Consider the following 22,751-nt stretch of genomic DNA (forward strand, 5'->3'; position numbering starts at 1 on the left):
GACCTTTTCTAAGTCACCTGACAATCCCCCACGTGGCATCGTGTTGGCAGCTAGTACCAAGTACTGGTCTTTCGCGTGAAATCAAGCAGGGGACATCGAAATGGCAAGTACTGCTCTGAAGCATGTGAGTTCTCAAAGAATCCGTCTTTTGTCCCTCAGATACTGACAGGTCAGCGGCCCAGGCAACTGCGCCAACAACATTGCAGCAAGCACAAACGGCTGCGTTGCTCGCACTGCTTAACCTGAATGCTCCGTCAGATCCCGTTCAACGACCAGGAACACCGTCAGGAAAAGCTTCAACTGGACTCAAGGTTCCCTCTGCCAATGGGCCTCCCGTGTGGAAAGTCTTGGTGCTAGACCAGCAAACGAAAGACGTGTTGGCAACAGTTCTCCGAGTACAAGACCTTCGTGACGTCGGCGTCACGCTCCATGTGTAGGTATCGATAATTCGTTGTGATATCACTCGCATCTAAGTTCTGCATAGACAATTACACTCTTTACGTCCTCCACTGCCAGACGTACCGGCCATTTACTTCGTTGCGCCCACGCTCGACAATGTAAGACGGATAGCGGAAGACCTCGACAAATGCTTGTATGAGTCCTTCCACCTCAACTTTGTAGGTCCCCTCCCCCGTGCCCTGCTGGAAGAGCTGGCGGCCTCTGTTGCAAGCGCGGGAACAGGTGACTTGGTTGAGCAGGTGGGTATCTTGTACATGTCATTCTGCTTTCAGCGTGCTGATACACGTTTCCAGGTCCTCGATCAATATCTGTCATTCATTGCACCCTCTCCCTCACTATTCTCATTGTTGTCACCGCTGCCTCCTACCACGCTATCTGGTCAGGCAGGGCCGTCCCAGGCACAACCTGTGACATCTTACACACTCCTAAACTCCCCATCATCCACCGAACAACAGATAGAAGAGGAGATTGAACGGATATCCAATGGTCTCTTCAGTGCTGTTGTCACGATGGGTGAGTGCATTATATTTACGGATCGTCGAAGGGTGACTTGAATATCGCACGTGTAAGGCCATGTTCCAATCATCCGCGCGCCCAAAGGCAATGCTGCGGAAATGATAGCAAAAAAGCTCGATATCAAAATACGAGATGCGATTCTTTCTGCCTCCCGAACTCACGGGGCTACATCATCATTATTTTCCCAAGATGCATCTGGCTTGTCAAATCTGCAACGACCGCGTATGTTCTTCTTTTCCTCGCTCACGCCACACTACTGAAACCGTTCCAAGTGCTGCTGGTTCTTGATAGGAATGTTGATCTCGTATCCATGATCTCGCATGGATGGACGTACCAAGCTTTGGTGTCCGATTGTCTAGAGATCAAGCTCAACCGCGTAGTTGTCACTCAACCCCAGAAGCGCTCATATGATCTCGATTCGAAGGACTTCTTCTGGGCAAAGAATGCACCAAACCCATTCCCTCAAGTTGCTGAAGAGATCGACACGGAGTTGAACAAGTACAAGCAAGATGCTGCCGAGATCACGCGATCTACGGGCGTCAGTGATGTCAACGATATTTCGCAAATGTACGTGCTCTTAAAGCTTCAGTATCATATTTCCTGACGGAAATATTAGTGACGTATCTTCCAATGCTGCACACTTAAAGACCGCGATCACACAGCTACCAGAACTGACGGCACGGAAGGCCGTTCTCGACACTCATATGAACATAGCCACCGCATTGCTAGAGCAGATCAAGAAGCGTGCGCTTGATGAACTGTTTAGCACTGAAGAAGCCATCAACAAACAGGTGCGGCCACCATCAAAGCATCTCGATAATCCTTAGTGTTAACTGCTATCTAGACCGTTGCTTCAGTTCTAGAGATGCTTCGAGCTCCTCGTCCAAGTGGCACCTTGACACCGGAGGATAAACTGCGCCTAGTTCTTGTCTTCTACTTGTCTTCACCGGACAACGCAATCTCAAAGGAAGACATCGCCGAGTTGGAAAAGGAGTTAAAGAATGTAGGAGCTAATACTGAAGCATTCGATTATGTCAAACGCACCAGGGAAATCTCCCGGATGACAGTAGCCACTGCTGTTGGAGGAACCTCGACGCCCGTACTCGGTGCAGGCCAAGGAGAACAGCTCTTCAGAGGCTTCACAGCATTCGGAAACAGAGTCAGTATTGTCCTTTGCTTTCCAGATAGAATTTAATGCTTTTATAATCTAGCTCACTGACCGACTCAAAGAAGGAGGTCTTGACAATCTTATTTCGGGTGTCAAGAACTTCCTACCAGCAAATAAATTACTCCCTGTTACCCGAATTACCGAGGCGATCATGGACTCTTCTGCAGCTTCGAACCAATCACTGCAAGAAACAGATGACTATATTTTCCTTGACCCCCGAGCTTCTCGACATACTGGCCTTGGTATTACAGGTGGTCAAGGCGGTCAAGGAGGCGGAGGTACAACCGGAACAGGTAGAACGAAGAGAATGGCATTTTCAGAGGGCATGGTATTTATTGTTGGAGGGGCAGGTTATGTTGAGTATGGGAACCTGGAGGAATGGGCTGCGAAAACCGGAAAACGGGTTACCTATGGCGGTACAGAGATCATTGACCCAGGTGCATTCGTCAATATTCTTCAGGATCTGGGGAGATCCACTGCATGATACAAATTCGTACCCCCCTAGCTAATAATACATTGGACTGAGATAGGTTATGCGTGATGCAAGAAATGCTGAGTGGTGATCAAAACCAAGCAAAATAAAAATCAATCAATCGGGGACCGGTTACCCATCAGTCAGTCACTTTCGGTTATTTTGGCGCATAGCCAGGATCTGAACAAGGCGGATGCTAAGGGAAAGCTTTAGCCAAATGTCGAAACTAAAGATTTGAAATGACTCACAAGATGTTGATCATGTCGAGCTCAAGGGCAACAGATTCTTTTATGGTATCCCTGGGAATGGCACCCATCTCCGCCATACGTGCATGCTGCAAAATCTTTTGAGTGCTGAGGGGAACAAATTAATGACCGTTTGTGAAATGAATTGGAGCCTTACTCATAGAGCACAAGCCCACCAAAGACGGCAAGACCTCCATAAAGAGATAGGGTCTCTGCAACAGCGAGGCCGCGCATACCCAACGGGAGAGCGAGTGGAGCGAGTGAACTCAAAGCAACGACTGTGACGCCAGCCAGCAGCGGTCCACCCATATACAAAAATTTGTCATTCCTAGGTACTGGTTAATTTCATTTCCTCGAAACAAGTGTGAAATATACTTGGCTGTGGCACCCACGTAAGAAAGAGAGCCAACCACGCCGCACGTGTAGAGGGCTGCGCGAGATAAAATGGCAGGGCTCAGGAAGAAGAGCGGGCTTAGGGTTGCGGCCTGACACGCATTGAATGCCTGTATCACAATCAGCTCAGATGCTAGAAGCTAGTTTGATCAAAAATACCAGCCAAAAGGCGTGCTTCTGGAAGGTCTGCTCCGGCGGCGTGTAGAAGACACCCATCATGGATCCGATGCTACCCGCAAGACTGACACCGAGTACCACCCCTGCAAATAGAGCTTCAGAATAGTTCCATGCTACTCTCATCTTCAAGCTCACAAGGGTTCGCGGACATGATCCTGAAGGCGACACCGGACCTAAACAAACTCCGAGCGGCGAGTGCAGTCAACGCTAGCCCAGCCCCTGTGTACTGAAAACTTTCATGTAAGTAGGATTGTTCAGCTGGACTCAATCTATCGCGCGTGTCTCTGTTTAGGAAGCCTTCTGCTAGGATGACAGTACCCGCAACAACAGCCTGATGAGCCGAAGTATATCAGTGAGAGAAACGTCGTGGTCTAAGGCCATATTACCGCTGTGATTCCAAAACGCTTCCAAGCATCTTGGGATGAAGAGGTTGTCATAGTCTGTGCATCCGTCGTAATAGAGCGCGAGAAGCGGGAGAGCAGAGCAGGCGACAAGACGGTCGGACGGTTTTGCAACATACTGCGCATGTTGGTCACATTATTTGATTGCGCACGCGTCGAGAGGGGCTGCAGACGGGGCCTTATGATTGCCTCCGCCACATTTCGGCGAAGAGAAGAGCGTAAAGCCGACGACAAACCAAGATACAACATTGTAACGAAAAAGAGACAAGGGGATCGCTGAAGAAATCTATGCACCGTCGCAGCCATTATAACGGAACGCTTGCCGGCGGCTTCGTGCGAACTACGTCACCACGGCGGCTCCAATCAAGAGCAAAGCAAACCGATTAGCAAGCGGTACATAGCGCAATAATGATAATGTAATACAGTCCAGGTAGGAATCAAGTGTAAAGCGCAGGCACCTTGCCAGGATCAACAATAGCCACCATCTGACGTTCCAGAGCCAACGCAATCAAGCTGGAATTCCCCCAACTTCGCCAGTCAATCTCGAATATCCCAGACTTCTCGCCTGTGTACCACGACCATTTCTTCTCCTTTGACTAAATGGCTCGGTTTCAGCAGATGCAATTTGGAAGAAGTAAACGACTCGCCTTGACTTCGTATATAATCAACGAGCCATCACCTCCGCCAGTGACGAGGTGACGCCCATCGGGGCTGAAGGTAACGGCGTAGACATGTTTGGTGTGGTCCGCGAAGACCTTGGTACAATCTCCTGTGACAGTATCCCACAGTCGGGCGGTGGCATCAAACGAGGCTCTGATATGTTTGTTATGAAGCAAATATTCACCGAAATCAGAGCATAAACTTACGTTGCAACCAGTTCATGATCATCAGGTCCAGTGACAGGACACCACTCTATGGAGGTGAGACATTGTTGGTGACCATTGAGTACTACAGGGTCTGGTAAAGCTTTCTCGGAATGTATGTTTTCGATGTTCCATATACGCGCGGTACCGTCGTCCGCACACGATGCTAGCCGGGTTCGAGAAGGATTGCACTTGATAGAGTTGATTTCCCCTGCATGGCCCCTTGAAGAACATTAAGACTTTCAACGCGATTTATCCACAAGAAAGCTTACTCAAGAGTATGCAATGGATCGGTAATTGCCGTTGTCAAGGATAAGATATGAATGACTTTGTCTGCGCCGCAACTTGCGAAAGTACAATCGTCCAGCCACTCGATATCCAAGCAGCATGCGTCTTCCCCACAAGTTCAACAGGATACCAATTGTCGTAGCCCAATAACATACCTCCGTGATTACGATACTGTTGATATACTCTCTTACGCTTGACATCCCATACACATGAGGTGCAGTCTAGACTGGCGGTCAGGATCCATTGGCCAGAGGGTGAAAATTTTGCAGCGAATACGGGACCCTACCGAACATGCATAAGGAGAAGGAAAGATTGACGCTCTATCGTACCTGGTGGTGACCGTTAGAGAAGTACGTTTCTCCATTTGCGGTGTAAACTCTTAGGATGGAATCATAGGAGCCAACAGCTACGAGTGAGCCATCATGATTCCAGTTCAATGATGTCAAATCAGCCTGCGAAGTTAAAGTTAGGTCTGACAAAGTTAGAGTTGGTTGTATGAGGGCTGTATGATCATTGTTTGGTCCATCGGGCACGGCCCAATAATTCACAACAGCATCACGCGACCTAGATAGTAAGAGGTAAATTGCACGAACAAAATATTGATGTTAGAGGAAGCACACCCAGAGACTAGCTGGCCTTTTGTAGAAGGATTCCATGCGACAACAAAAACCTAAGAGAAGATCGTAAATAGGGCGTTGAGAGTGATGTATTGATACGCACTTCGGTCTTGTGGGCCTGTAAGAACCGGACGGCACCAGGACGTGCTCCGACAACACTAGGTTTGTGTTTAAGCCTCTTAACGGGAGGTTCTGGTACGACTTGAGATGCGTCTGACTTGACGTCCTTCGGTTTTGGCTTTGCGGCGGGTGCGCCTGTGATAAGTGAGGACAAAGTGGAATGAATGCTGGAATGAACGCACTGTCGACGTTCATTTGCGCGTCCTTCTCGTCTTGCTCCTTCCTTGCTCTCTTCTCGGCGCGGGCATCTTCAGAGGGGGTGGTTGCCTTCCTTTTACCGGTAGTATCGCCATTCACCTTAGCGGCACTAGTTTCACGTACGTCGTTTGTAGAAAGAGGCTGGAGCGAACATGCGTGAGGGTCTAGGAGTGAAAACGGAGCTGAACAATTTGTAGACAACTCGTCGCCCTTCCAATGGGCCTCGACCTCGGAGTAGAGGAGCGCTTTGCTCAGAAGTTCGATGAGTTCACCGCGTGGAATGTGCTTCTTGATGTGAGGCGACTGGTCGAGACGACCTTCCATTCGTACGGCGAAAGCAGAGTGCTGAAAGCCTGGAACAACGAGTCAGATGACATAGATAGCCAGAAGAATAATTGGAACCGCACCAGAATCCAAAAAATAAGCATGTATCAGGCAATTGACCTGATCCGCTGTGATGAGAAGGGGCGCCGGCATAGCTGCTCTCTGAGTGATATATGTGTGTGCTCAACCAAGCTATGTAGCTCTCGAGCCATTAGCGGAGTTGCAATTCGTCACTTCTCACTTTCGTAGGCAAACTTAACGAATTGCTTCTAGCTTTCTATTCAACCTCTTACTTGAACTTTCATGTGTGGTAAACCGATTTTCTCAAGCTGCTCTTTCTGTAGCCCTCGTAAATGATATATAAGACCCTGCTGGGTCTAATATTGCGTTGCGATGAATACTCGCAGCGAGGCGGTGGACACTATGTATTCTCCAACACTGCATAATATTGTGCAAAGAGGTGTTTTGAAAACCTGGATGTACTTATGGCCTATGTAACCCGTCATGCAAATCCATTCCGTCGGGCAATCTGAGCTGTACCGGTCCGCAGAGAGGAGTTCACGTGGCTTGAGTCCATACGGCAGAAAGATAACCACACCAATTCTTCTCACTGACACCTAAGATTCAGTGACAGCCAGTTCGATCTTGTGCATCATGTCTGAGTACGACCGAATCGATTTCGAGATGCTCGAAGAAGACGATGATGATTATGATGGCCCCGACGCATATGTCGACGAGGAAGATGATACTGTCTTGGATTTAGAGGACATGCAAGAGTCTATGCGGGAGCGCACCGGAGTCCCACAGGGATCACCTATGTTGCGCCAAATCTTCCTATGTGAGTTCACTCGCTGCAGGGTATGTCCCGCTCATGCGTTGCAAACTTGTAGCGTTATTTGACTCACAAAATGCACACCGGACTGACACTGGTGGTAACGGTAACGGAAGTGAACCTCGACAGCTCAGGACCATCAGTATTCAAGACTTGCAGCGTTTGCTGAACTCACGTTCTGTGGAGTCTCCTAATGATTATGATGAATATGACGACGACGACGACGACGAAATTGGACCCACAGGAGACTGGAACCAGCAATGGCACCCTCCGCACAAGGAACCTCAGCAGCTAGGGGTCGAGCTCCTCATGGGGGGAGAATTCGGTTCTGTGAGTTCGAAGATCAGGAGCAGGAGAAACAAAAAGAATATCTCGCGAATGATCCTCGACCAGTCTTCTCGACTCCGAGGGGCGATTTCTAGAGAGAATATGACTAGCGTATGTCACTTTCTTATATTTCATGCAACGGCCTGAACTTCTTACAGGATATCATTCCGAATACGAATGGAACTGCTGTTGCGTCCTACGCCGCAAACGTTTACTGTGGACAATTCTCGAAAGGTAAAATATGTTCGTTCCCTTATCTGATCCATTGTCTGATGCCGCTCTACAGATTCTTCATTTTACTATACCTGCTGTCAAGGTGTGTGATATACTGCACTTGCGGGACAGCAATTCATGCTCCTCAGATTTTCGCCTTCATATCTATGACATGACTTCACCTCCTTCGCCGTACATCAAGCGACAAAGGAACATGCGGCGCAGCGCTACAGGAGTTTGGGATGATAGCGACCGAGACCATGACACAACCCTCAGGATATTGAAAACTATACAGGGGTGTACTGGTCGTTGGACAATTACAGATTCTCATTTGAGTCCTGACAACGAAAGGCGAGTAATTTTATCTTTCCTTCAAATCATGCTCATGTTGTCATAGAATGATTTACTCGTCAATTGTAAGTGCAACAGTTCTGCACATTCCACCAACTTATACAGAGATTAGTCACCCACGGTGTACATGACAAACACACTCGACTCATCGGTCACCCAAACTGCCATCAGCTTTAAGGATCCTAATCAACGCCAGCGAGCTCGTGCACACTGGGGCTGGGATGACGACTCATTTGGCATCTGGAGCTGTAGATTCTCCGCAGATGGAAATGAGGTCGTGGCTGGTGGCAGCGGCCAAATATTTGGTAGAGTCTCTATATTTTATTTTTGAGCTTTGGTTTCTCATAGCCGCTTCACCTTAGTTTATGACCTCTTGGCTGATCGTAGGACAGTCAAGATTCTTGCACACGAAGATGATGTGAACAGCTGCTGTTGGGCCGACACTGCATCGGGAAATGTGCTAATCAGTGCCTCTGATGATACGTTTTTGAAAGTTTGGTGAGTTGTGCGCAGGTTTGGTCGGCCTCTCTTGCGCTTATACGAGTAAAAGGGACCGGCGTTCATTAGGTGCATCACAGAAACCGTCAGGAGTTTTGGTGGGCCATACAGAGGGTATTACCAATGTCTCGGCAAAAGGTGATGGCCGTTATATCATCTCGAACGGAAAGGATCAGGCCTTACGGTTGTGGGATTTGCGGAAGATGTGCAGCGGCGAGGACTTTGACAAAGTTGCTGACCGTGAATATAGGTTACGTGGATTCGATTACCGGTGCGTTGACTCAGCTTGAGTGAGAATAAAGCTAAACTTTCTCGCTAAGCAATGGTCATTACCCGAAACCAAGGCGTGCTGCGCACCCAAATGACTGTAGCGTTATGACCTACAGAGGTCATGCTGTCTTACGCACACTTATCCGATGCCACTTTAGTCCGGCTGAGACGACAGGTGGACAGTACATTTACTCCGGTTCAGCAGATGGGAAAATACACGTTAGGGTCCTTGTTACTATTGACTTCCTTGTATCTAATACGTGTTACTTCTAGATATGGTCACTCGACGGACGCATAGTCCAGGTTCTCGATCGCTCGAAGACGTCGCCCATGTCATTCGATCCCTCCGCAGAGGAGTGCAGACTCCCCACTAGCACTAATAGCACAGTCTGTGTACGAGATGTCAGCTGGAACGGCAATGTCAGCTCATCTTTTCCCCCTTTGATCAATTATGCTGACAAGAGTTGTCACAGGAACCAATGATGATGAGCGCTGGTTGGGATGGGGGCCATTCATTGTCGAAGAGCGTCGTCGCGCGTCACGAATGGAAAGGTCTCTCCAAGATGTCGTACGGTCTGGAGGATTGGATGGAGAAGCAGAACGTAGAGCGTGACGAAAGGGCTACGCGCACTAGACGAACATTACGAATCCCCGGTGCATTTGATATCGAAGAGAATGAATAGAGGGTGCCTAGGAGAGGCGTGATGCCTGTAATATTATGATTCTACTTGGATATTTATATGTTGTACATTGGAATTAGTCGTTGTGTAGAGTATTTACGGTACCGATTGTATGATACTTGATGCTGCATTGCTGCAGTTTCTGCTGCGCACAATGAACTCCATGCGCCACTCGATGGGTTGGAATCATGAAGAGCTCGGTCGGTCATTTCGAACTACATGCATGTTGTAATTGGGGAGGTGTCCATTATATCAATGGCAATACTGGCTCGTCCAGCGGGTTCTCGCCTAAGCCACTGCCCGCTATCCCAACGACTACGAGAAAAAGGATGCGATTCGTAACGTAACATAGGAAGCGGTAGTACGTGTAGAGATCATCATGTACAGCTAGTAGTACGACTCAGGGCATCATGAAAACATCGTGTATCAGTGAAATTTGTAAACAACAAAAAAGACAGGAATGAAAAAACTTGACCGAGGCAAACGTGAATTGTAAAAATAAAAAAATCCTGTTGATCGCCGTCGTCAATTAATCAAACAAGCACATTGGCAAATCGCGACATACAGGATATATCATCACGAAGACAGGGTAATCTCCTATTCCCGACACTTGTGCCAAGACGTGCCATGCGCGAGACAACTCAAATCGAACTGCGAGGCGTGATTGGGTATCACGAGTGTGTTGCCGGGGGAATACATGAGCGGGTGAAAATTAAGCGGGATCCACAGGAGAAGCCGTCCTTCGGGACCGACAACCCATCCATCCTCGTTCGCGGTGACAGAGGCTGGGGTGGAAGAGTCTTGGAGAAAGGAGGAGGCAGAATGAAGAGCGTGGATTGGGTTAGGTGAAAAACATATTGCAGGTGCGGAAGGGTGGTACCGGTTGAGAGATTCTATATCCCACACTCGGATAGTCTTGTCCGATGATCCAGACACGACATGTTTGCCATCAGGCGAGATTGCGACAGAACGAACAGGTCCAGTGTGCCCTCGGAAAGGGGTACCCACTGCCTCGCCAGTTGTCATATCCCACACCTGGATCGTCCTGTCATCTGAACCGGACACGATATAATTTCCATCTGATGATATTGCAACAGAATTAACAGACGCAGTGTGACCTTGGAGAGCCGTGCCCAAGAGCTCGCCAGTTCCCATATCCCATACCCGGATGGTCTTGTCGTCTGAGCTAGACACGATGCGACATCCGTCTAGCGAGATGGCTACAGAGAGGACACAGTCAGTGTGGCCTCGGAGACGGGCGCTCGAGGCCCTGCCAGTCCCCATATCCCACACCTGAATTGTGTGGTCATCTGAACCAGACACTATGTGATTTCCGTCTGATGAAACTGCGACAGACCGCACCCAGTCATCGTGCTCTTTGAGAGTGTTACCTGATGCCCCGCCAGAACCCATAGTCCACACCCGAACTGTCCTGTCCTCTGAACCAGACACGATGCGATGTCCATCTGGTGAGATGGCGACAGAGTCAATGGACCAAGTGTGACCTAGCAGAGGAGCACCCAATGCCTTGCCAGTCTCCACATTCCATACGCGGATGCTCATGTCTGCTGAACCAGACACAATGCGATCTCCATCTGACGAAATTGCAACCGACTTCACGGAGTCAGTGTGCCCTTCGAGAGGGGTACACAATGCACCGCCAGTGCCCATATCCCACACCTGTACCGTCTTATCATGTGAACCGGATACGATGCATGTTCCATCTGGCGATATTACAACAGAGTTAATGGAGGCAGTGTGGCTTTGGAGGGCAACCGACGCCTTGCCCGTAATAGTGTCAGCATCCCACACCCGAATCGTCTTGTCGTATGAACCGGAGACTATGCGGGTTCCATCTGGCGAGATGGCAACAGACCGAATCGAGCTAGTGTGGCCTTGGAGAGGGGATCCTAATGCCTCTCCAGTCTTCAAATCCCACGTTCGGATTGTCTGATCAGCTGAACCGGACGCGATGCGCTTTCCATCCGATGAGATTGTGACAGACCAAACCAAGTCAGTGTGACCTTGGAGAGGGGCACCCAATGCCTCGCCAGTCTCCATATCCCACACCCGGATCGTCTTGTCGGCTGAACCGGACACGATGTGTTTCCCGTTCGGCGAGATTGCAACAGACTGAACGCCGCCAGTGTGCCCTCGGAAAACCCCCAATGCCTTACCAGTCTCCATATCCCACACTCGGATAGTCGTGTCATCTGAGCCGGATACAATATGATTTGCGTTCGGTGAAAATGCGACAGATGTAGTATATTTGGCAGGAAGAGGGGAACCCAAGGCCTCGCCAGTCCTGATATTCCACACCCGGATTGTCCCAGGAGTACAAGATACGATGCGATTTCCATCCGGCGAGACGGCGACAGACACAACACCATTAGTGTGGCCTTGGAGAGGTGAACCCAATGCCTTCAAGTTGCTAGTCGCCGCATCCCATACTCGGACTGTCCTGTCCAATGAACCTGACACGAGGCGTTGTCCATCCGGCGAGAACGCGACAGACGCAACACAGTCCATGTGGCCTTGGAGAGGGGCACACAATGCCTCGCCAGTCTCCGCATCCCACATCTGGATAGTTCCATCGTATGAACCACACGCAATGCGTTTTCCGTCTGGCGACATCGAAACCGACCAAACCTGGTCATTCATGTGGAGTATCTTTTCCATCTGAGGCCAATTTACGACATGGCCAGCAACAATACGTGGGGTACGAGCAAATTTTGCGGCAAACTTGCGAAATATTCTCGATTGAGTTGGAGCGAACGGCAGAGCGGACAAGTATAGATGAGGAGTGCTGCGCAGAATGGTGGCCGCGAAGGTTCGAACGAAGCGCAGCGTGTCCCTTGCAGCTTCACCGATATGCGTGTACTCGGCATGACCCTATGGCCACCCCACTACTTGTAAGAATCCAGTAGCTCTAAGAATGAGTTTGAGCTACGCACCATTATCCAATTCGCGATAGACGACAGGGTCATCACCGAGCCCCTGAGGTTTTTCATTAGAGCTAGTGCTTCCAACCACCAAAGAAGGCGTTCTCCGTCAAAGAAAGCTTCAACTTCCATAGCGAGGGATGATTCGAAGGAGGTAGCGCTGACATGAGTCCCCCAGAATCGACATGAGTATGATAGCTCCGACGAAATGGACTTCTTTACTCGTTCTGCGAAATGGGGGACAGCAGAGTTCAGCAAGTAAGAACTCTCTAAAGAGCAAATGTTAAAGCGAAGTCCGCCCTCCAAGACCCGAAGGGAGGCAAAGGCAAGATCATTCTGTACCAATGACACGTCAACGAAGAAGTCCTGGCTCCGTGATATGTCTGTGAGGAAGTCGTAGAAGGACCCGTGAAGGGGACGAATGAGAGTTTGAGAATCTGTAGTCCCGTTGAGAAGCGAACCCAGCGACCCAATCACCTGGCGCACGTCGTAACAGTCATGTACGCGTGGAAAATGCATTCGCATCGCGGTTAATGCAGCCATGGGAAGCGGCTCTGACAACGCAAGGATTTGCGCCATCACAGAGCAAAACGCAGAGATCGTTTCCTCTCGCTCATCTTCTGGCATGCTGTCAGCCAGGATGCGTCTATACATATCATCCAATAGACGTGTTCCTTTTCCAGATGTTCCAGTAACTACGGCTTCGAAACGGTTCATTGGATTTGGCCGTACTCTGTTCTTTCCCTGAATATATTCGCAGGCAAGACGAGCCCATTCAAACAAGCCATCAGCCTTTTGAGCAAGCATCTTGAAGTGCCCTTCGTCAAATGCATCATGCGGGCCTTTCAACAAGTTGGAGATATAAGACTGGATGTCGTGTTCTGTGGAGTCGACCGGAATTTCATCCATAGAAATACGAAAAACATGTGACGCGGTCTGCAGGGCATCCCCAATGTCTTCGAGGGGGCGGGAGGTGATGATTATGCGGAAGTGTGCTGGAAGTTGCGATATCCGGGGGAAAGCAGTGTCCGGGTCGCCAGCAAGCAGACGGAGAATCTGTGCTCGGGATTTGGGATCGCCACTCTCGTCCAACGCATCGATTATTATTAAGACGGGTGCAGTGATTGCCTTCGAGGCCTCGCCGATCGGTCCTACAACTAACTCCTGCCATTGTCTTGAGATGTCTACGGTGTGCTTGAGCTCGTTATCATCATGAATCGCATGCGCTAATGCTTCCCGCATAGTAATATCGCAATCGACCAAGTCGCGTGCGATTGTGGTGAATATCTTTTCGTGGCGACGCTCCGCCTCCCTTGTGCGGTCAAAACAGAAACAAGCTTGCATTCCCCCACGCTCATGAGACCAGTTGGCTATGGTATGTGCGATGGCTGATTTGCCTTTCCCTGCAGTGCCGGACAACCATAGGATGCGTGGCACGTCTTCCCCCGTGCTACGGATCCAGCACTTGATCTCGGATAGAATATCTTCCCGAGTGCCCTGGAGACAATTCTTGGAGGTATTCCGTCCAGCACCAGACACATAATCCATGCCGCTAACGTCCAGGTCCTCGGCTGAATCATCGGTATCGAAAGTTAGAGAAGGCTTGTAAAGAAATACAAGTCAATCGTACCCATACGGTGGACAGTTTCGATGGTGGTAAGAGCCATTAGATATTGGAACTGTTGCATGAGGTTGTCGAGAACCTCACCGTGGCTTTGGATCGCAGCCTCTGTTTCGTTGAAGACGTGCTTGCCAAGTCTTTTCCCTGTAGAGAGAGACTGAGTCTTGAGCGTCACCGTGGCTGAAACGACTCACAGAAGCTCTTCATCTCCGAGTAATGAACGACGAAGTCGGCACACGCGAGTGTCTGTCGCGCAATCTTTCCATATATCTCTAGCATGGATGAAATCCTAGCCAATCCCCCCCGTTCCATTAATAAAGCATAGACGTCCGAGATCTTCGAAAGTAGACGGGACACAGCAGAATCCCGGATCGCCTGATCGAGAATCATCTATCGCCCAGACAATTTTAGTAATCTGCGAAGTTTATGGGTATGGAAAAAAAACAAGCATACCTTGGACGCGCAGGTGAAGATACTCAATGCCGCCTTTGCATACGGATGAACCTATGCACGAAGATCAGCCACATAAGAAATTGAGATAGAGGCCCGTACATCTGCAAGCCCGTTGGCGACGGAATTGAACACCTTCAGAGGTCCAAGAATCGCGGGAAAAGCGTCGATGGTATCTGGAATGGATTGTGGGTTATCGGACGCTGAAGTAGCATTGTCAACCGTTCCTGAGACATGTTTGACACCTTCGAATTCTGCTTTGGCATTCGCGAGCGCTGTTCTTACAAGCTTCGGGTCAGGTTGTTCGGCCTGATGAAGGGACTTAGTAGATGAACGATGAAAACATTGCGAACTGCAATAGTCGAACTTACCTTTGCAATGCGTAAATCAGAAGACTGGTCAGAATTAAGTTCGGGAGTAGTAGTGGTGAGTGGTGAAAGAACCTGCGGCAGTTAGATCACATGTTGAGAGTACCAAGATTTGCACAGACCTGGCTTGTCTGAGAGTGCAGGAGAACTGGTGCACAGGAGCTTGCAGCGGTGGTTTCAGGGTTGGGAGACTGTCGAGCACTTGAAGCAGAACGGTTGGTGACCTTGCCAATGAACTTGGGAACCACTCGCGAGAATCGTCTGCGAGATGCATTTTTCGAAGGGAGGAGAGAGTACGACTGCAATCATTAGAAACAAGGCATAGTTAGGAAAGCGAAAGTCCATACATCACTGGCTGTCCTTTCCTCTGGCAAATGAGCGTCTGAACGACCTGATTTCAGCCACCCCCAGCGCTTCTTCCAACTGGGAGGATTGTCTTCATTCATCGAGTAAGTCTCAAGATGTTTCTCTTTGCAAAAGGAACGAGGAAGGCGGTACGGAGGAAGGCGGTACGCGGGGTGTGAACAGGAGGGCGCTGAACACCGTTTGGAAACGCCCATCATCGATTGGCCGAAGTATTAATATCGGAACATGAATAGTATCGGAATATTATCGACACCTGGATACCCATGAGGTGTGTTGATTGGACAAAAGACCATTTATTCGGCTGAAAACCTGGCCATGGGCGTTGTTATGTGCAAGGACTGGTGCAGCGGTGCTTACGAGTCACGACATGTAGGAAGGACAAAGTTCATTCACCTCAACAGACTAAGTATGCAGTCACTAACAGGATTGTAGAACTCGGCCCGCCTTTATTTATGCGTCTTTGGTTCATTCAGGTCACCCTCGACTCATGATTTGAAAGTAGGCAGCGAATCTGTCTAGTACCCCCAAACAAAGATTGCACGGGAAGCTTGAAGAGTTGTCCCGAATGTAATGTCTCATGTCAAAGGAGGCAGGATTTCTCGTCAAGACACAATTGACGACATTAATGCTGAGAATGTAGCTGCGAAGCGGCATAGTAGTGTGACATGGGGGACGACAGGCAACCGCAGCCTGAGAGTCTAGTGAAACCAGGGGCTTTCCTTTCCTGGCGCGCTTGGCAGAACGGTGCGATTGCCCCGCCCACTGCCTTTGACCACCACCATGGCTGCGAGTGCTCAGCTCTATGGATTTCCTCCAGGATACTTCGTGATTCGTAATCTTGCGAATGGTAGGCTGTGGGACGTTGGTGGAGATGATGTAGAAGATGGCATCGAGATTCTACTCTGGCCAGAGAAAGAGAAGTCTTTAGTTGAAAGTGAGTTTGCCTTCCGTGCGCATACAAGTTAAGTCTGAAAAGATATCAGCCTTGAGAAATCCAGATGCCAATAATCAGGTAAGTTTGTCACGTATGCGTGAATGTCGATCAAGGAATGAAACTCGTGCCATCCAGGTATTCTTCATCGATACATCGGGCGCTCTTTGCTCGAGATCATCAGGACATGCGATCGATATCGAAGGTGCGACATCAATGTCGGTCATCTGCTGCAGAATCTTACAGTAGATCTAGGGGACCATTTAGTACTCCGACATCGCCGACCCATCTCCCAACCATATCCAAACGAATACTCGCATCCTCTACCTCGTTTCTCCTACTCTCGAGAAACTCAGCAGATCACTGCATCTTTCCAGTGTGATCCTGCATACCCTCCGCCAGCCGCGCAAACTTCAACTGCGTGGATGCGAAAGACATACGTCCTGTCATCAATTCCAATGCCCAAGCCAAAGTCACTGTTAGATAACGCATCGGCTTTCCTAAGCTCCGCTGTGATATCCCCCATTTCGTATTTCTCTGGTGGCACAGCACAGCGAAAGGCAACTCCTGAGGATGTTTTCAGTGGGGATATAGACCTCACCGAAGACGAAACTTTAGAACAGGATCGAGGCGTAGAAGGAGAAGCAGATGACTCTCACGAGCTTCTCAGAAAACTCAGAGTTTTGACGATCGGTCAGCGGGATGCTCCCGCAGAAGGTGAGAATGCTAGAAAACGCCGCCAATGGCAGATTTTGCCCTTGCGCACGTCAGCCGCTCATCGGAGACCATTGTAGTGACTGTAATTGATGTTTGTGTGGTGCTTGTCTTCCTTTTTTTTTGAGCCTACATGCTTTGTACTGTAGTTTGCTTTGGAACTGTGTCGTGGTGGGTGTGGGTAGTAGTCGCGTAGTAAATCACGTGTATTTTTGAGTTTTTGATTTCGAGTCTCCGCCGGGCCCGCGTGCACACTCCTTTCAGTCACGGTAGTTCGTGCATACCGCACGGGCCCCGGGGATCCGTGATGCAGATAGCGGCTAGCCAGTCCTTCTAACTTTGCGCACAAAGTTATCTTCATTCTAAACGTTGTCCTCGCCTCATGTACATCCTTCTTTGAACAGCTGATCACATAGTTCGTTTTCTCTAATCTTCTGTGTCAAGAATATGGCGCCTGGAGCTTTCTTGAAGTCCCTTATCAGGACACATGGCACTGACTTCGTCTGTCCCATTTTCCAGATAAGAATTCGCCTGTCTCTCAAATCTCGAGTGGACATAGGTCGTCTCCCCAAATAACCAACGTTACTAGCATGACTTTGAAAAGACTCCTTCAGTTTGCAATCTGCGCGGTTTCTGTCAAGACCGTGTTCGCACACCAGGTCCCTTTGGACGACACTATCGAACAGCCTGAGACGTGGTTGTCAAAATATGGTCCCCAGATTGACCAACCTTTCTCTGGTCCATTGGCATTTTCTCACATGACTTATTCCCGCTGTCTGGAAGACGAATCTGCGCAGTTCGATATAGCAGTTCTCGGTATGCCTTTTGACACAGGCACCTCCTATCGCCCTGGTGCTCGCTTCGGACCCTACGCGATTCGTTCAGGCAGCAGAAGACAGAGGGAAGCTCGCGGATATAGCTTGGCTTGGGGCAATAACCCGTACGAGCAAGGATCAAAAATAATCGATTGTGGTGATGTGCGCTTTTTCAAGCCAAGTAATTGACATGAGCAACTGACAAGTACATAGGTTCCTGTAATTCCATTCGACAATGTTCTTGCCATGGACCAAATGGAAGTCGCATATTCCACCTTGTTAAATCGTCCTATTGCTTCGAAGCAGTCCGTTTGGGCGAAGGGTGCTCAACTTGCGAAGGACGGGCGCGAGCGCCCAAGGATCGTCAGGTTTGTCCAATTCAAACATCTCCAAGCAAATACCTGATATCGTTTGAAGCCTTGGAGGCGATCACACAATCGTGCTCCCAATTCTTCGTGCTCTTAACAAGGTATATGGACCGGTTTCGGTCATTCACTTCGATGCACACCTCGACACCTGGAATGGATATCCCGGAACCGTGACTGAGCAGTCGCGCATCACCCACGGAACCTTCTTTTACGTAGCTAACGAAGAAGGCTTGGTTTCGAACTCGAGCATCCATGCTGGTATTCGATGCAAACTAGTGGTAAATAAGGCTCTTCTTTTTTATCCTATGTATTGAACACTTCTGAATTCAGGGACTTGGAGACATTGAAAATGATGAATCGGTTGGATTCCACTTCATTACGAGCGATGACATCGATGATCACGGGGTTCCCGCGATCATCAAGCGCATAAGGGAACGTGTTGGTGACACACCTGTCTACTTGAGGTATGCCCGCTTTACATATTGCTTAGAATGTTGCTGAAGGGACAATAGTCTTGATATTGATGTTATTGGTATGTGATAATCATCCTTGATTTGCCCATCATGTAACAAATTGAACAGATCCTGGTCTTGCACCTGCTAGTACGTCCCACTACCAGAATAGCTGAAACAAAGCTTGAATTTTTGAAATTCAGCTGGAACTCCCGAGGCAGGAGGCTGGACGAGCAGGGAGGTCAAGCGAATCATCCGTGGCCTGGCTGGATTGAATTTCGTGTGGGTAACCTGGCTATCATTGGCTCCCATAACTCTAATTCCTTGTTTGCGACACAGTGGCGCCGACATAGTAGAGGTCGCCCCTGTCTATGATCATGGTTTGTTTGACAATAGCTGTTCGCGGCCGGGACTGAGACAATTCTTTCACAGCCGAAATCACAGGCACGGCGGCGGCCGACCTTGTACACGATTTTCTATCGATGTTCATGTCTCAATCGCCTCCCACACCACACGCACTTCCGGGTTCTTGGCCTCGAGACGAACTTTGACGCTTCTAACTTTCCAAGCTATCTTTGTCTGTTCCCCATATCACCACGTGCCAATCAGGTGTGCAGATAACACAGAAATACCTCTGGAGTATGTAACACTACGTGAGATGCAATATAAGTTGTTCTCAGTCGCGGAGATCTATCCTGATTGCCCTCGTAAGTTGACGCTGCTAACGTCGAAGAAGCACCATTGACAATGAGATACCTTCCTCTCGCGCTACTTCCCGTTGTTTATGCGCAGCAACATGCCCTCGAAACCAAGCAGCAGGAGCCATGGACAGCAAAATATGGCACAGTGGCAGACCTCGGTTTCACGGGATTTATGAGCTACTCCCACCTACCCTACACACGTTGTCTGGATGATCCATCGACAACCTTTGACATTGCTGTTCTAGGCATGCCATTTGACACAGCGACTTCTTACAGACCAGGTGCACGCTTCGGACCATTTGCAATTAGATCTGGCTCTAGACGTCAGTTCCCTGAGCGCGGCTACGCGTTGGACTGGATGACGAACCCGTTCACCCGTGCAACAATGATTGACTGTGGAGACGTAAGTTTTGGCATATCATAGGTGTCTAAACGTATTGACAGAGGGTTTAAACAGGTCCCTGTCAGCCCCTATGACAATGCATTAGCTATTGATCAAATGGAAACTGCGTATAACACACTCTTGGCACGACCCGTGAATGGAAGTGCTAGTTCGCGCACCGCAAAGCTTGCGCGTGATGAGGTGGAACACCCTCGTATACTGACATTAGGTGAGCCCCAGACCTTAATCTCATTCGTGAACGTGTAATTGATCATACGCTGGTAGGCGGAGACCATACCATCGTGAGATAACATGCCCTTGCACCCCCCGGGTTTCACATGTTGAATGATCCCTAGGTGCTTCCGATTCTTCGATCTCTTCATAAGGTTTATGGACCTATCTCTGTCATTCACTTTGATGCACACGTCGACACCTGGCCGAGCTCGGGACGCATTAGCGAACAGTCCAAGGTCAATCATGGGACCTATTTCACGTTGGCATTCGAGGAGGGACTTATGTCCAACACCAGTATTCATGCTGGGATCCGGAACAAAGTGGAGGCCAGTGATTTCCTTAAGTTTTAAGTTGGCTCGAGCTGACGGACTTTGAATGGACAGGGCCCTGAGCTGATCGAACATGACGAAGAAGTTGGCTTTGAGCTTATCATGGCTGATGATATCGACGACCTTGGAACAGATGAGATCATCAAGCACATCCGACAACGCATCGGCGATTCCCCTGTTTACCTGAGGTGTGTCTTAAGCAATGCATCGCTAATGATCACAACATTGACGTTCATTGCCTCCTGCCTCAGCTTTGACATTGACACCATTGGTCTGCAGATGTTCCAGTTGATCGATAACCATTGGGTACTGACTTCTCTCTGATAGACCCTGGCCAGGCACCCGCAAGTGAGCGCAACATCAGTGCGACAGATATGAGGTTATTGATGTCTAGGTAGCTGGTACACCAGAGCCTGCTGGATGGACCAGTCGAGAAACCAAGCGAATTCTTCGAGGTCTTGCTGGATTGAACTTTGTGTAAGATTTTTTTCATCATTCACGGGCCTATACAAGTAGTTGACGACTCGTTTGTAGTGGGGCTGACATTGTCGAGGTTGCTCCAGCATACGATAATGGTAAGATCCATCCCCCGATTTTGACGAGGGAGCTCACAGTCCAATTCAGCTGATGTCACTGGAATCCTTGCTGCTAACCTTGCAGACGACTTCCTCACCCTGTTCGTTACCGACGAACCTCCTAAGCGACATGTACAGCGAAAGCGAACCCTCACCGACGAACTTTAGAACACGGGACGAGGACGCGACTTGCTGTCAGTACTCATGCTAAGTTGTCATTCGAGACAAGCCACTGTTTCGTAATAGAATACAGAGGGTATCTAAATAAATGAAGTCCTACAGTCAAACCTGATATGGTCCGTTGATGAATAAATATGTAGCATGTACTTATAGCAAATGAAATCACCAAGATACCATACATCGCATTCAGCTCTTCCATTGTACAGGCGCTCGCGACGGACCATCCTCATACGTTGGTGGATTGTCGTTGTACATCTGCGGAGGGGACATCACCACAGGCGTCGGCGGCCCTCTCGGACCCTTCACAGCGCTCGTGTTCGAAGGTGCCGCATACGCACTGGTGTTGGGTGGCGGCGGAGACCTTGGTGCGTTGGTCGGGCTCTGATAATTTGAAGTGTAGTATGGGTCCGACGGCTGTGGAACGCTAGTAGTGCTGGCACCATAGCTCTGCTCGGGCTGATGAGGTTGGGGGTTATATGCACCAGCATATGAAGCCGCAGCTACCACACCCGTAGCATTGTATGTATCTGCGTTGAACGATGGTGTTTGCTGCGGTTCCCAAGGGTTATACACCGCATGTTGCTGCGGAGGGGTGCGGGCTGTAATCATCATATAAGAAATGCACAAGTACCGCTGAGCTGTTACTCACAAGAGACACCTTCCACATGACCATATGCCTGTGGGGAGTATGGGTCACTATAGTAAGCGCCGGCGGCGTTGTGCACTGGGGCGGTAGCTGCAACCCCAGAGGGAACATACGAAGTTAGAGGCGACATTGAGTGAGTTGTAGAGGACGGTGGATAAATGCTCGATGACGTGGTTTGAGTTAAGGTGCTACTCTTCCGGTGTGGCGGCGCCGCATATGGAGAAGAGTTGTTATATTCGTCTACAGCGCGCGTGCCACGAGGAGCCTGGACGTAACCTCCTCCAGCGTAGCCGTTTCGTGATGGAAGACGACCATGAGACCCCATGCCGGCTCTGCCAGCGGTGGAGACGCTCTGGTTGTCTCGATATGGCACACCATCCTCCTCGTCCAAAAAGACATCTTCGCCCGAGACTCTAGCCTTCAATGGTTGCGATGGATCGTATTCATGGAATGACGGTAAACCAATTTCGCCTTGATGCTGTCTTGCTTTTCGATCTGCTTCCGCTTTGACAGCGTCCAGGCGCATTTGCTCTGCGTGTGCATTTCCGCCCATACGGTCATTGTTGCCCCATGCACCCTTTGGACGCCTTTTAATGCAACACCTTCCGACGCCATAGAAGCATCCGCTGAAGAACAGCAGGATCCAGGCGACAAGCGTAAGCCACACAGCGTTACCGATGGAAGCAGATCCACCTGAAACACTGTTCATTCTGGACTTGGCGATGAAAAAGATGGCGAGGTCAAAAATAAAAGCAGCGAGGGCAACAGTAGCAGCAAATCCTGATATGCAGCTACTGAAGCAAGTCATGGCCATTTCACGGACGTGAGCGAGTAGACCAAAGATGGTGGCTACCCCTGCGAGGCCGAAAGCCACGATATGCAGGACGAGGGCATACGTGAGCCATTTTACAACTACTGTGGGGATTTGGATGGACGTATTATCGCCTACCAAGGCATTGACATCTACACATGCCAGGGAAGTTGAATATGAACCGTACGGGCTTTGGAAGTAGACTTACTGAATTCATACCCCACTGTTGCATTGGAACATGAAAGAGTCCCTGAGATATCCGAGCAATAGCCCAAGGTTCCAAACGTGATGTAACCATTGGTGCCTTGGACGGCAAGGCTTGCCTTGAGGAAATATACAGATTTTATGAGGGGGACAGAGAATGATACGACAGCCAACAGGATGGTGGCTATGAGGTTGATCAGAAAGCCAGGAGTGGCTGGTCGAATGAAGCTCATAAGGAAGCAAGAAGGGC

General features: G+C 49.4%; 10 protein-coding genes across 10 annotated transcripts; 5 read left to right on the forward strand and 5 right to left on the reverse strand.

Annotated features, from left to right (window-relative positions):
* Positions 1 to 100: 100 nt before the first annotated feature.
* On the forward strand, positions 101 to 2,627 carry DEU56DRAFT_725220 (Sec1-like protein; the record flags this gene model as incomplete). Its single annotated transcript, XM_041347853.1, has 9 exons — positions 101 to 124; positions 183 to 433; positions 485 to 698; positions 753 to 972; positions 1,030 to 1,197; positions 1,248 to 1,542; positions 1,592 to 1,766; positions 1,820 to 2,134; positions 2,187 to 2,627. 9 exons carry the CDS (start codon positions 101 to 103, stop codon positions 2,625 to 2,627), a joined length of 2,103 nt encoding a protein of 700 aa, XP_041214277.1.
* Positions 2,617 to 4,104, reverse strand: DEU56DRAFT_769302 (Bax inhibitor family protein). Its single transcript, XM_041351313.1, has 7 exons — positions 3,817 to 4,104; positions 3,566 to 3,761; positions 3,413 to 3,513; positions 3,236 to 3,363; positions 3,018 to 3,188; positions 2,864 to 2,968; positions 2,617 to 2,811 (listed from the first exon to the last, which is right to left on the reverse strand). Exons 1-7 carry the CDS (start codon positions 4,078 to 4,080, stop codon positions 2,763 to 2,765), a joined length of 1,014 nt encoding a protein of 337 aa, XP_041214278.1. The 5' UTR covers positions 4,081 to 4,104; the 3' UTR covers positions 2,617 to 2,762.
* Positions 4,105 to 6,473, reverse strand: DEU56DRAFT_769305 (WD40 repeat-like protein). Its single transcript, XM_041351314.1, has 10 exons — positions 6,325 to 6,473; positions 5,902 to 6,270; positions 5,703 to 5,854; positions 5,603 to 5,652; positions 5,312 to 5,546; positions 5,138 to 5,264; positions 4,967 to 5,087; positions 4,698 to 4,916; positions 4,479 to 4,644; positions 4,105 to 4,427 (listed from the first exon to the last, which is right to left on the reverse strand). Exons 1-10 carry the CDS (start codon positions 6,392 to 6,394, stop codon positions 4,269 to 4,271), a joined length of 1,668 nt encoding a protein of 555 aa, XP_041214279.1. The 5' UTR covers positions 6,395 to 6,473; the 3' UTR covers positions 4,105 to 4,268.
* Positions 6,474 to 6,818: 345 nt separating this feature from the next.
* On the forward strand, positions 6,819 to 9,585 carry DEU56DRAFT_769309 (WD40-repeat-containing domain protein). Its single transcript, XM_041351315.1, has 12 exons — positions 6,819 to 7,079; positions 7,132 to 7,511; positions 7,559 to 7,634; positions 7,687 to 7,716; positions 7,763 to 7,964; positions 8,011 to 8,029; positions 8,077 to 8,269; positions 8,327 to 8,462; positions 8,515 to 8,733; positions 8,783 to 8,951; positions 9,006 to 9,152; positions 9,206 to 9,585. Exons 1-12 carry the CDS (start codon positions 6,896 to 6,898, stop codon positions 9,413 to 9,415), a joined length of 1,965 nt encoding a protein of 654 aa, XP_041214280.1. The 5' UTR covers positions 6,819 to 6,895; the 3' UTR covers positions 9,416 to 9,585.
* A 424-nt stretch (positions 9,586 to 10,009) lies between these two features.
* On the reverse strand, positions 10,010 to 10,438 carry DEU56DRAFT_725564 (uncharacterized protein; the record flags this gene model as incomplete). Its single annotated transcript, XM_041347876.1, has 1 exon — positions 10,010 to 10,438. One exon carries the CDS (start codon positions 10,436 to 10,438, stop codon positions 10,010 to 10,012), a length of 429 nt encoding a protein of 142 aa, XP_041214281.1.
* Positions 10,439 to 14,479: 4,041 nt separating this feature from the next.
* Positions 14,480 to 15,239, reverse strand: DEU56DRAFT_751281 (uncharacterized protein; the record flags this gene model as incomplete). Its single annotated transcript, XM_041349564.1, has 4 exons — positions 14,480 to 14,734; positions 14,797 to 14,868; positions 14,916 to 15,092; positions 15,141 to 15,239. The coding sequence occupies 4 exons, from the start codon at positions 15,237 to 15,239 to the stop codon at positions 14,480 to 14,482; spliced, it is 603 nt and encodes a 200-aa protein (XP_041214282.1).
* A 663-nt stretch (positions 15,240 to 15,902) lies between these two features.
* On the forward strand, positions 15,903 to 17,065 carry DEU56DRAFT_769319 (uncharacterized protein). The gene is made up of 4 exons (XM_041351316.1): positions 15,903 to 16,093; positions 16,143 to 16,171; positions 16,229 to 16,295; positions 16,346 to 17,065. Exons 1-4 carry the CDS (start codon positions 15,940 to 15,942, stop codon positions 16,882 to 16,884), a joined length of 789 nt encoding a protein of 262 aa, XP_041214283.1. The 5' UTR covers positions 15,903 to 15,939; the 3' UTR covers positions 16,885 to 17,065.
* Positions 17,066 to 17,139: 74 nt separating this feature from the next.
* DEU56DRAFT_370459 (arginase family-domain-containing protein) lies at positions 17,140 to 19,109 on the forward strand. The gene is made up of 9 exons (XM_041345899.1): positions 17,140 to 17,781; positions 17,833 to 17,987; positions 18,037 to 18,265; positions 18,318 to 18,451; positions 18,500 to 18,519; positions 18,569 to 18,589; positions 18,643 to 18,721; positions 18,779 to 18,819; positions 18,872 to 19,109. Exons 1-9 carry the CDS (start codon positions 17,395 to 17,397, stop codon positions 18,988 to 18,990), a joined length of 1,185 nt encoding a protein of 394 aa, XP_041214284.1. The 5' UTR covers positions 17,140 to 17,394; the 3' UTR covers positions 18,991 to 19,109.
* On the forward strand, positions 19,048 to 20,912 carry DEU56DRAFT_370520 (uncharacterized protein). Its single transcript, XM_041345900.1, has 11 exons — positions 19,048 to 19,146; positions 19,232 to 19,543; positions 19,598 to 19,751; positions 19,808 to 19,824; positions 19,879 to 20,082; positions 20,140 to 20,273; positions 20,337 to 20,356; positions 20,413 to 20,433; positions 20,484 to 20,562; positions 20,620 to 20,660; positions 20,710 to 20,912. The coding sequence occupies exons 2-11, from the start codon at positions 19,313 to 19,315 to the stop codon at positions 20,826 to 20,828; spliced, it is 1,020 nt and encodes a 339-aa protein (XP_041214285.1). The 5' UTR covers positions 19,048 to 19,146; positions 19,232 to 19,312; the 3' UTR covers positions 20,829 to 20,912.
* A 114-nt stretch (positions 20,913 to 21,026) lies between these two features.
* On the reverse strand, positions 21,027 to 22,734 carry DEU56DRAFT_725114 (pali-domain-containing protein; the record flags this gene model as incomplete). Its single annotated transcript, XM_041347846.1, has 3 exons — positions 21,027 to 21,439; positions 21,490 to 22,449; positions 22,506 to 22,734. 3 exons carry the CDS (start codon positions 22,732 to 22,734, stop codon positions 21,027 to 21,029), a joined length of 1,602 nt encoding a protein of 533 aa, XP_041214286.1.
* Positions 22,735 to 22,751: the final 17 nt, after the last annotated feature.

The sequence above is a fragment of the Suillus clintonianus genome (genome assembly GCF_016758775.1).
Source record: "Suillus clintonianus strain FC179 chromosome Unknown DEU56scaffold_4, whole genome shotgun sequence".
NCBI lineage: Eukaryota > Fungi > Basidiomycota > Agaricomycetes > Boletales > Suillaceae > Suillus > Suillus clintonianus.

Bases quoted from the DNA above. Each gene is read 5' to 3' on its own strand.
- DEU56DRAFT_769319 (XM_041351316.1), top strand. From the start codon at position 15,940: ATGGCTGCGAGTGCTCAGCTCTATGGATTTCCTCCAGGATACTTCGTG. The intron at 16,094-16,142 runs GTGAGTTTGCCT...AAAAGATATCAG, and splicing joins AGAGAAGTCTTTAGTTGAAA to CCTTGAGAAATCCAGATGCC. The intron at 16,296-16,345 runs GTGCGACATCAA...CAGTAGATCTAG, and splicing joins ACATGCGATCGATATCGAAG to GGGACCATTTAGTACTCCGA.
- DEU56DRAFT_769302 (XM_041351313.1), bottom strand. From the start codon at position 4,080: ATGTTGTATCTTGGTTTGTCGTCGGCTTTACGCTCTTCTCTTCGCCGA. The intron at 3,364-3,412 runs GTATTTTTGATC...ATTGTGATACAG, and splicing joins AGAAGCACGCCTTTTGGCTG to GCATTCAATGCGTGTCAGGC. The intron at 2,812-2,863 runs GTGAGTCATTTC...GCTTTCCCTTAG, and splicing joins CTCGACATGATCAACATCTT to CATCCGCCTTGTTCAGATCC.
- DEU56DRAFT_370520 (XM_041345900.1), top strand. From the start codon at position 19,313: ATGAGCTACTCCCACCTACCCTACACACGTTGTCTGGATGATCCATCG. The intron at 19,544-19,597 runs GTAAGTTTTGGC...GGGTTTAAACAG, and splicing joins CAATGATTGACTGTGGAGAC to GTCCCTGTCAGCCCCTATGA. The intron at 20,083-20,139 runs GCCAGTGATTTC...TTGAATGGACAG, and splicing joins GGATCCGGAACAAAGTGGAG to GGCCCTGAGCTGATCGAACA.
- DEU56DRAFT_370459 (XM_041345899.1), top strand. From the start codon at position 17,395: ATGACTTTGAAAAGACTCCTTCAGTTTGCAATCTGCGCGGTTTCTGTC. The intron at 18,520-18,568 runs GTATGTGATAAT...CAAATTGAACAG, and splicing joins TCTTGATATTGATGTTATTG to ATCCTGGTCTTGCACCTGCT. The intron at 18,722-18,778 runs GTGGGTAACCTG...TTTGCGACACAG, and splicing joins CTGGCTGGATTGAATTTCGT to TGGCGCCGACATAGTAGAGG.
- DEU56DRAFT_769309 (XM_041351315.1), top strand. From the start codon at position 6,896: ATGTCTGAGTACGACCGAATCGATTTCGAGATGCTCGAAGAAGACGAT. The intron at 7,512-7,558 runs GTATGTCACTTT...AACTTCTTACAG, and splicing joins CTAGAGAGAATATGACTAGC to GATATCATTCCGAATACGAA. The intron at 8,463-8,514 runs GTGAGTTGTGCG...TACGAGTAAAAG, and splicing joins GATACGTTTTTGAAAGTTTG to GGACCGGCGTTCATTAGGTG.
- DEU56DRAFT_769305 (XM_041351314.1), bottom strand. From the start codon at position 6,394: ATGCCGGCGCCCCTTCTCATCACAGCGGATCAGGTCAATTGCCTGATA. The intron at 6,271-6,324 runs GTGCGGTTCCAA...TCGTTGTTCCAG, and splicing joins TGCTTATTTTTTGGATTCTG to GCTTTCAGCACTCTGCTTTC. The intron at 5,653-5,702 runs GTGCGTATCAAT...ATCTTCTCTTAG, and splicing joins TACAGGCCCACAAGACCGAA to GTTTTTGTTGTCGCATGGAA.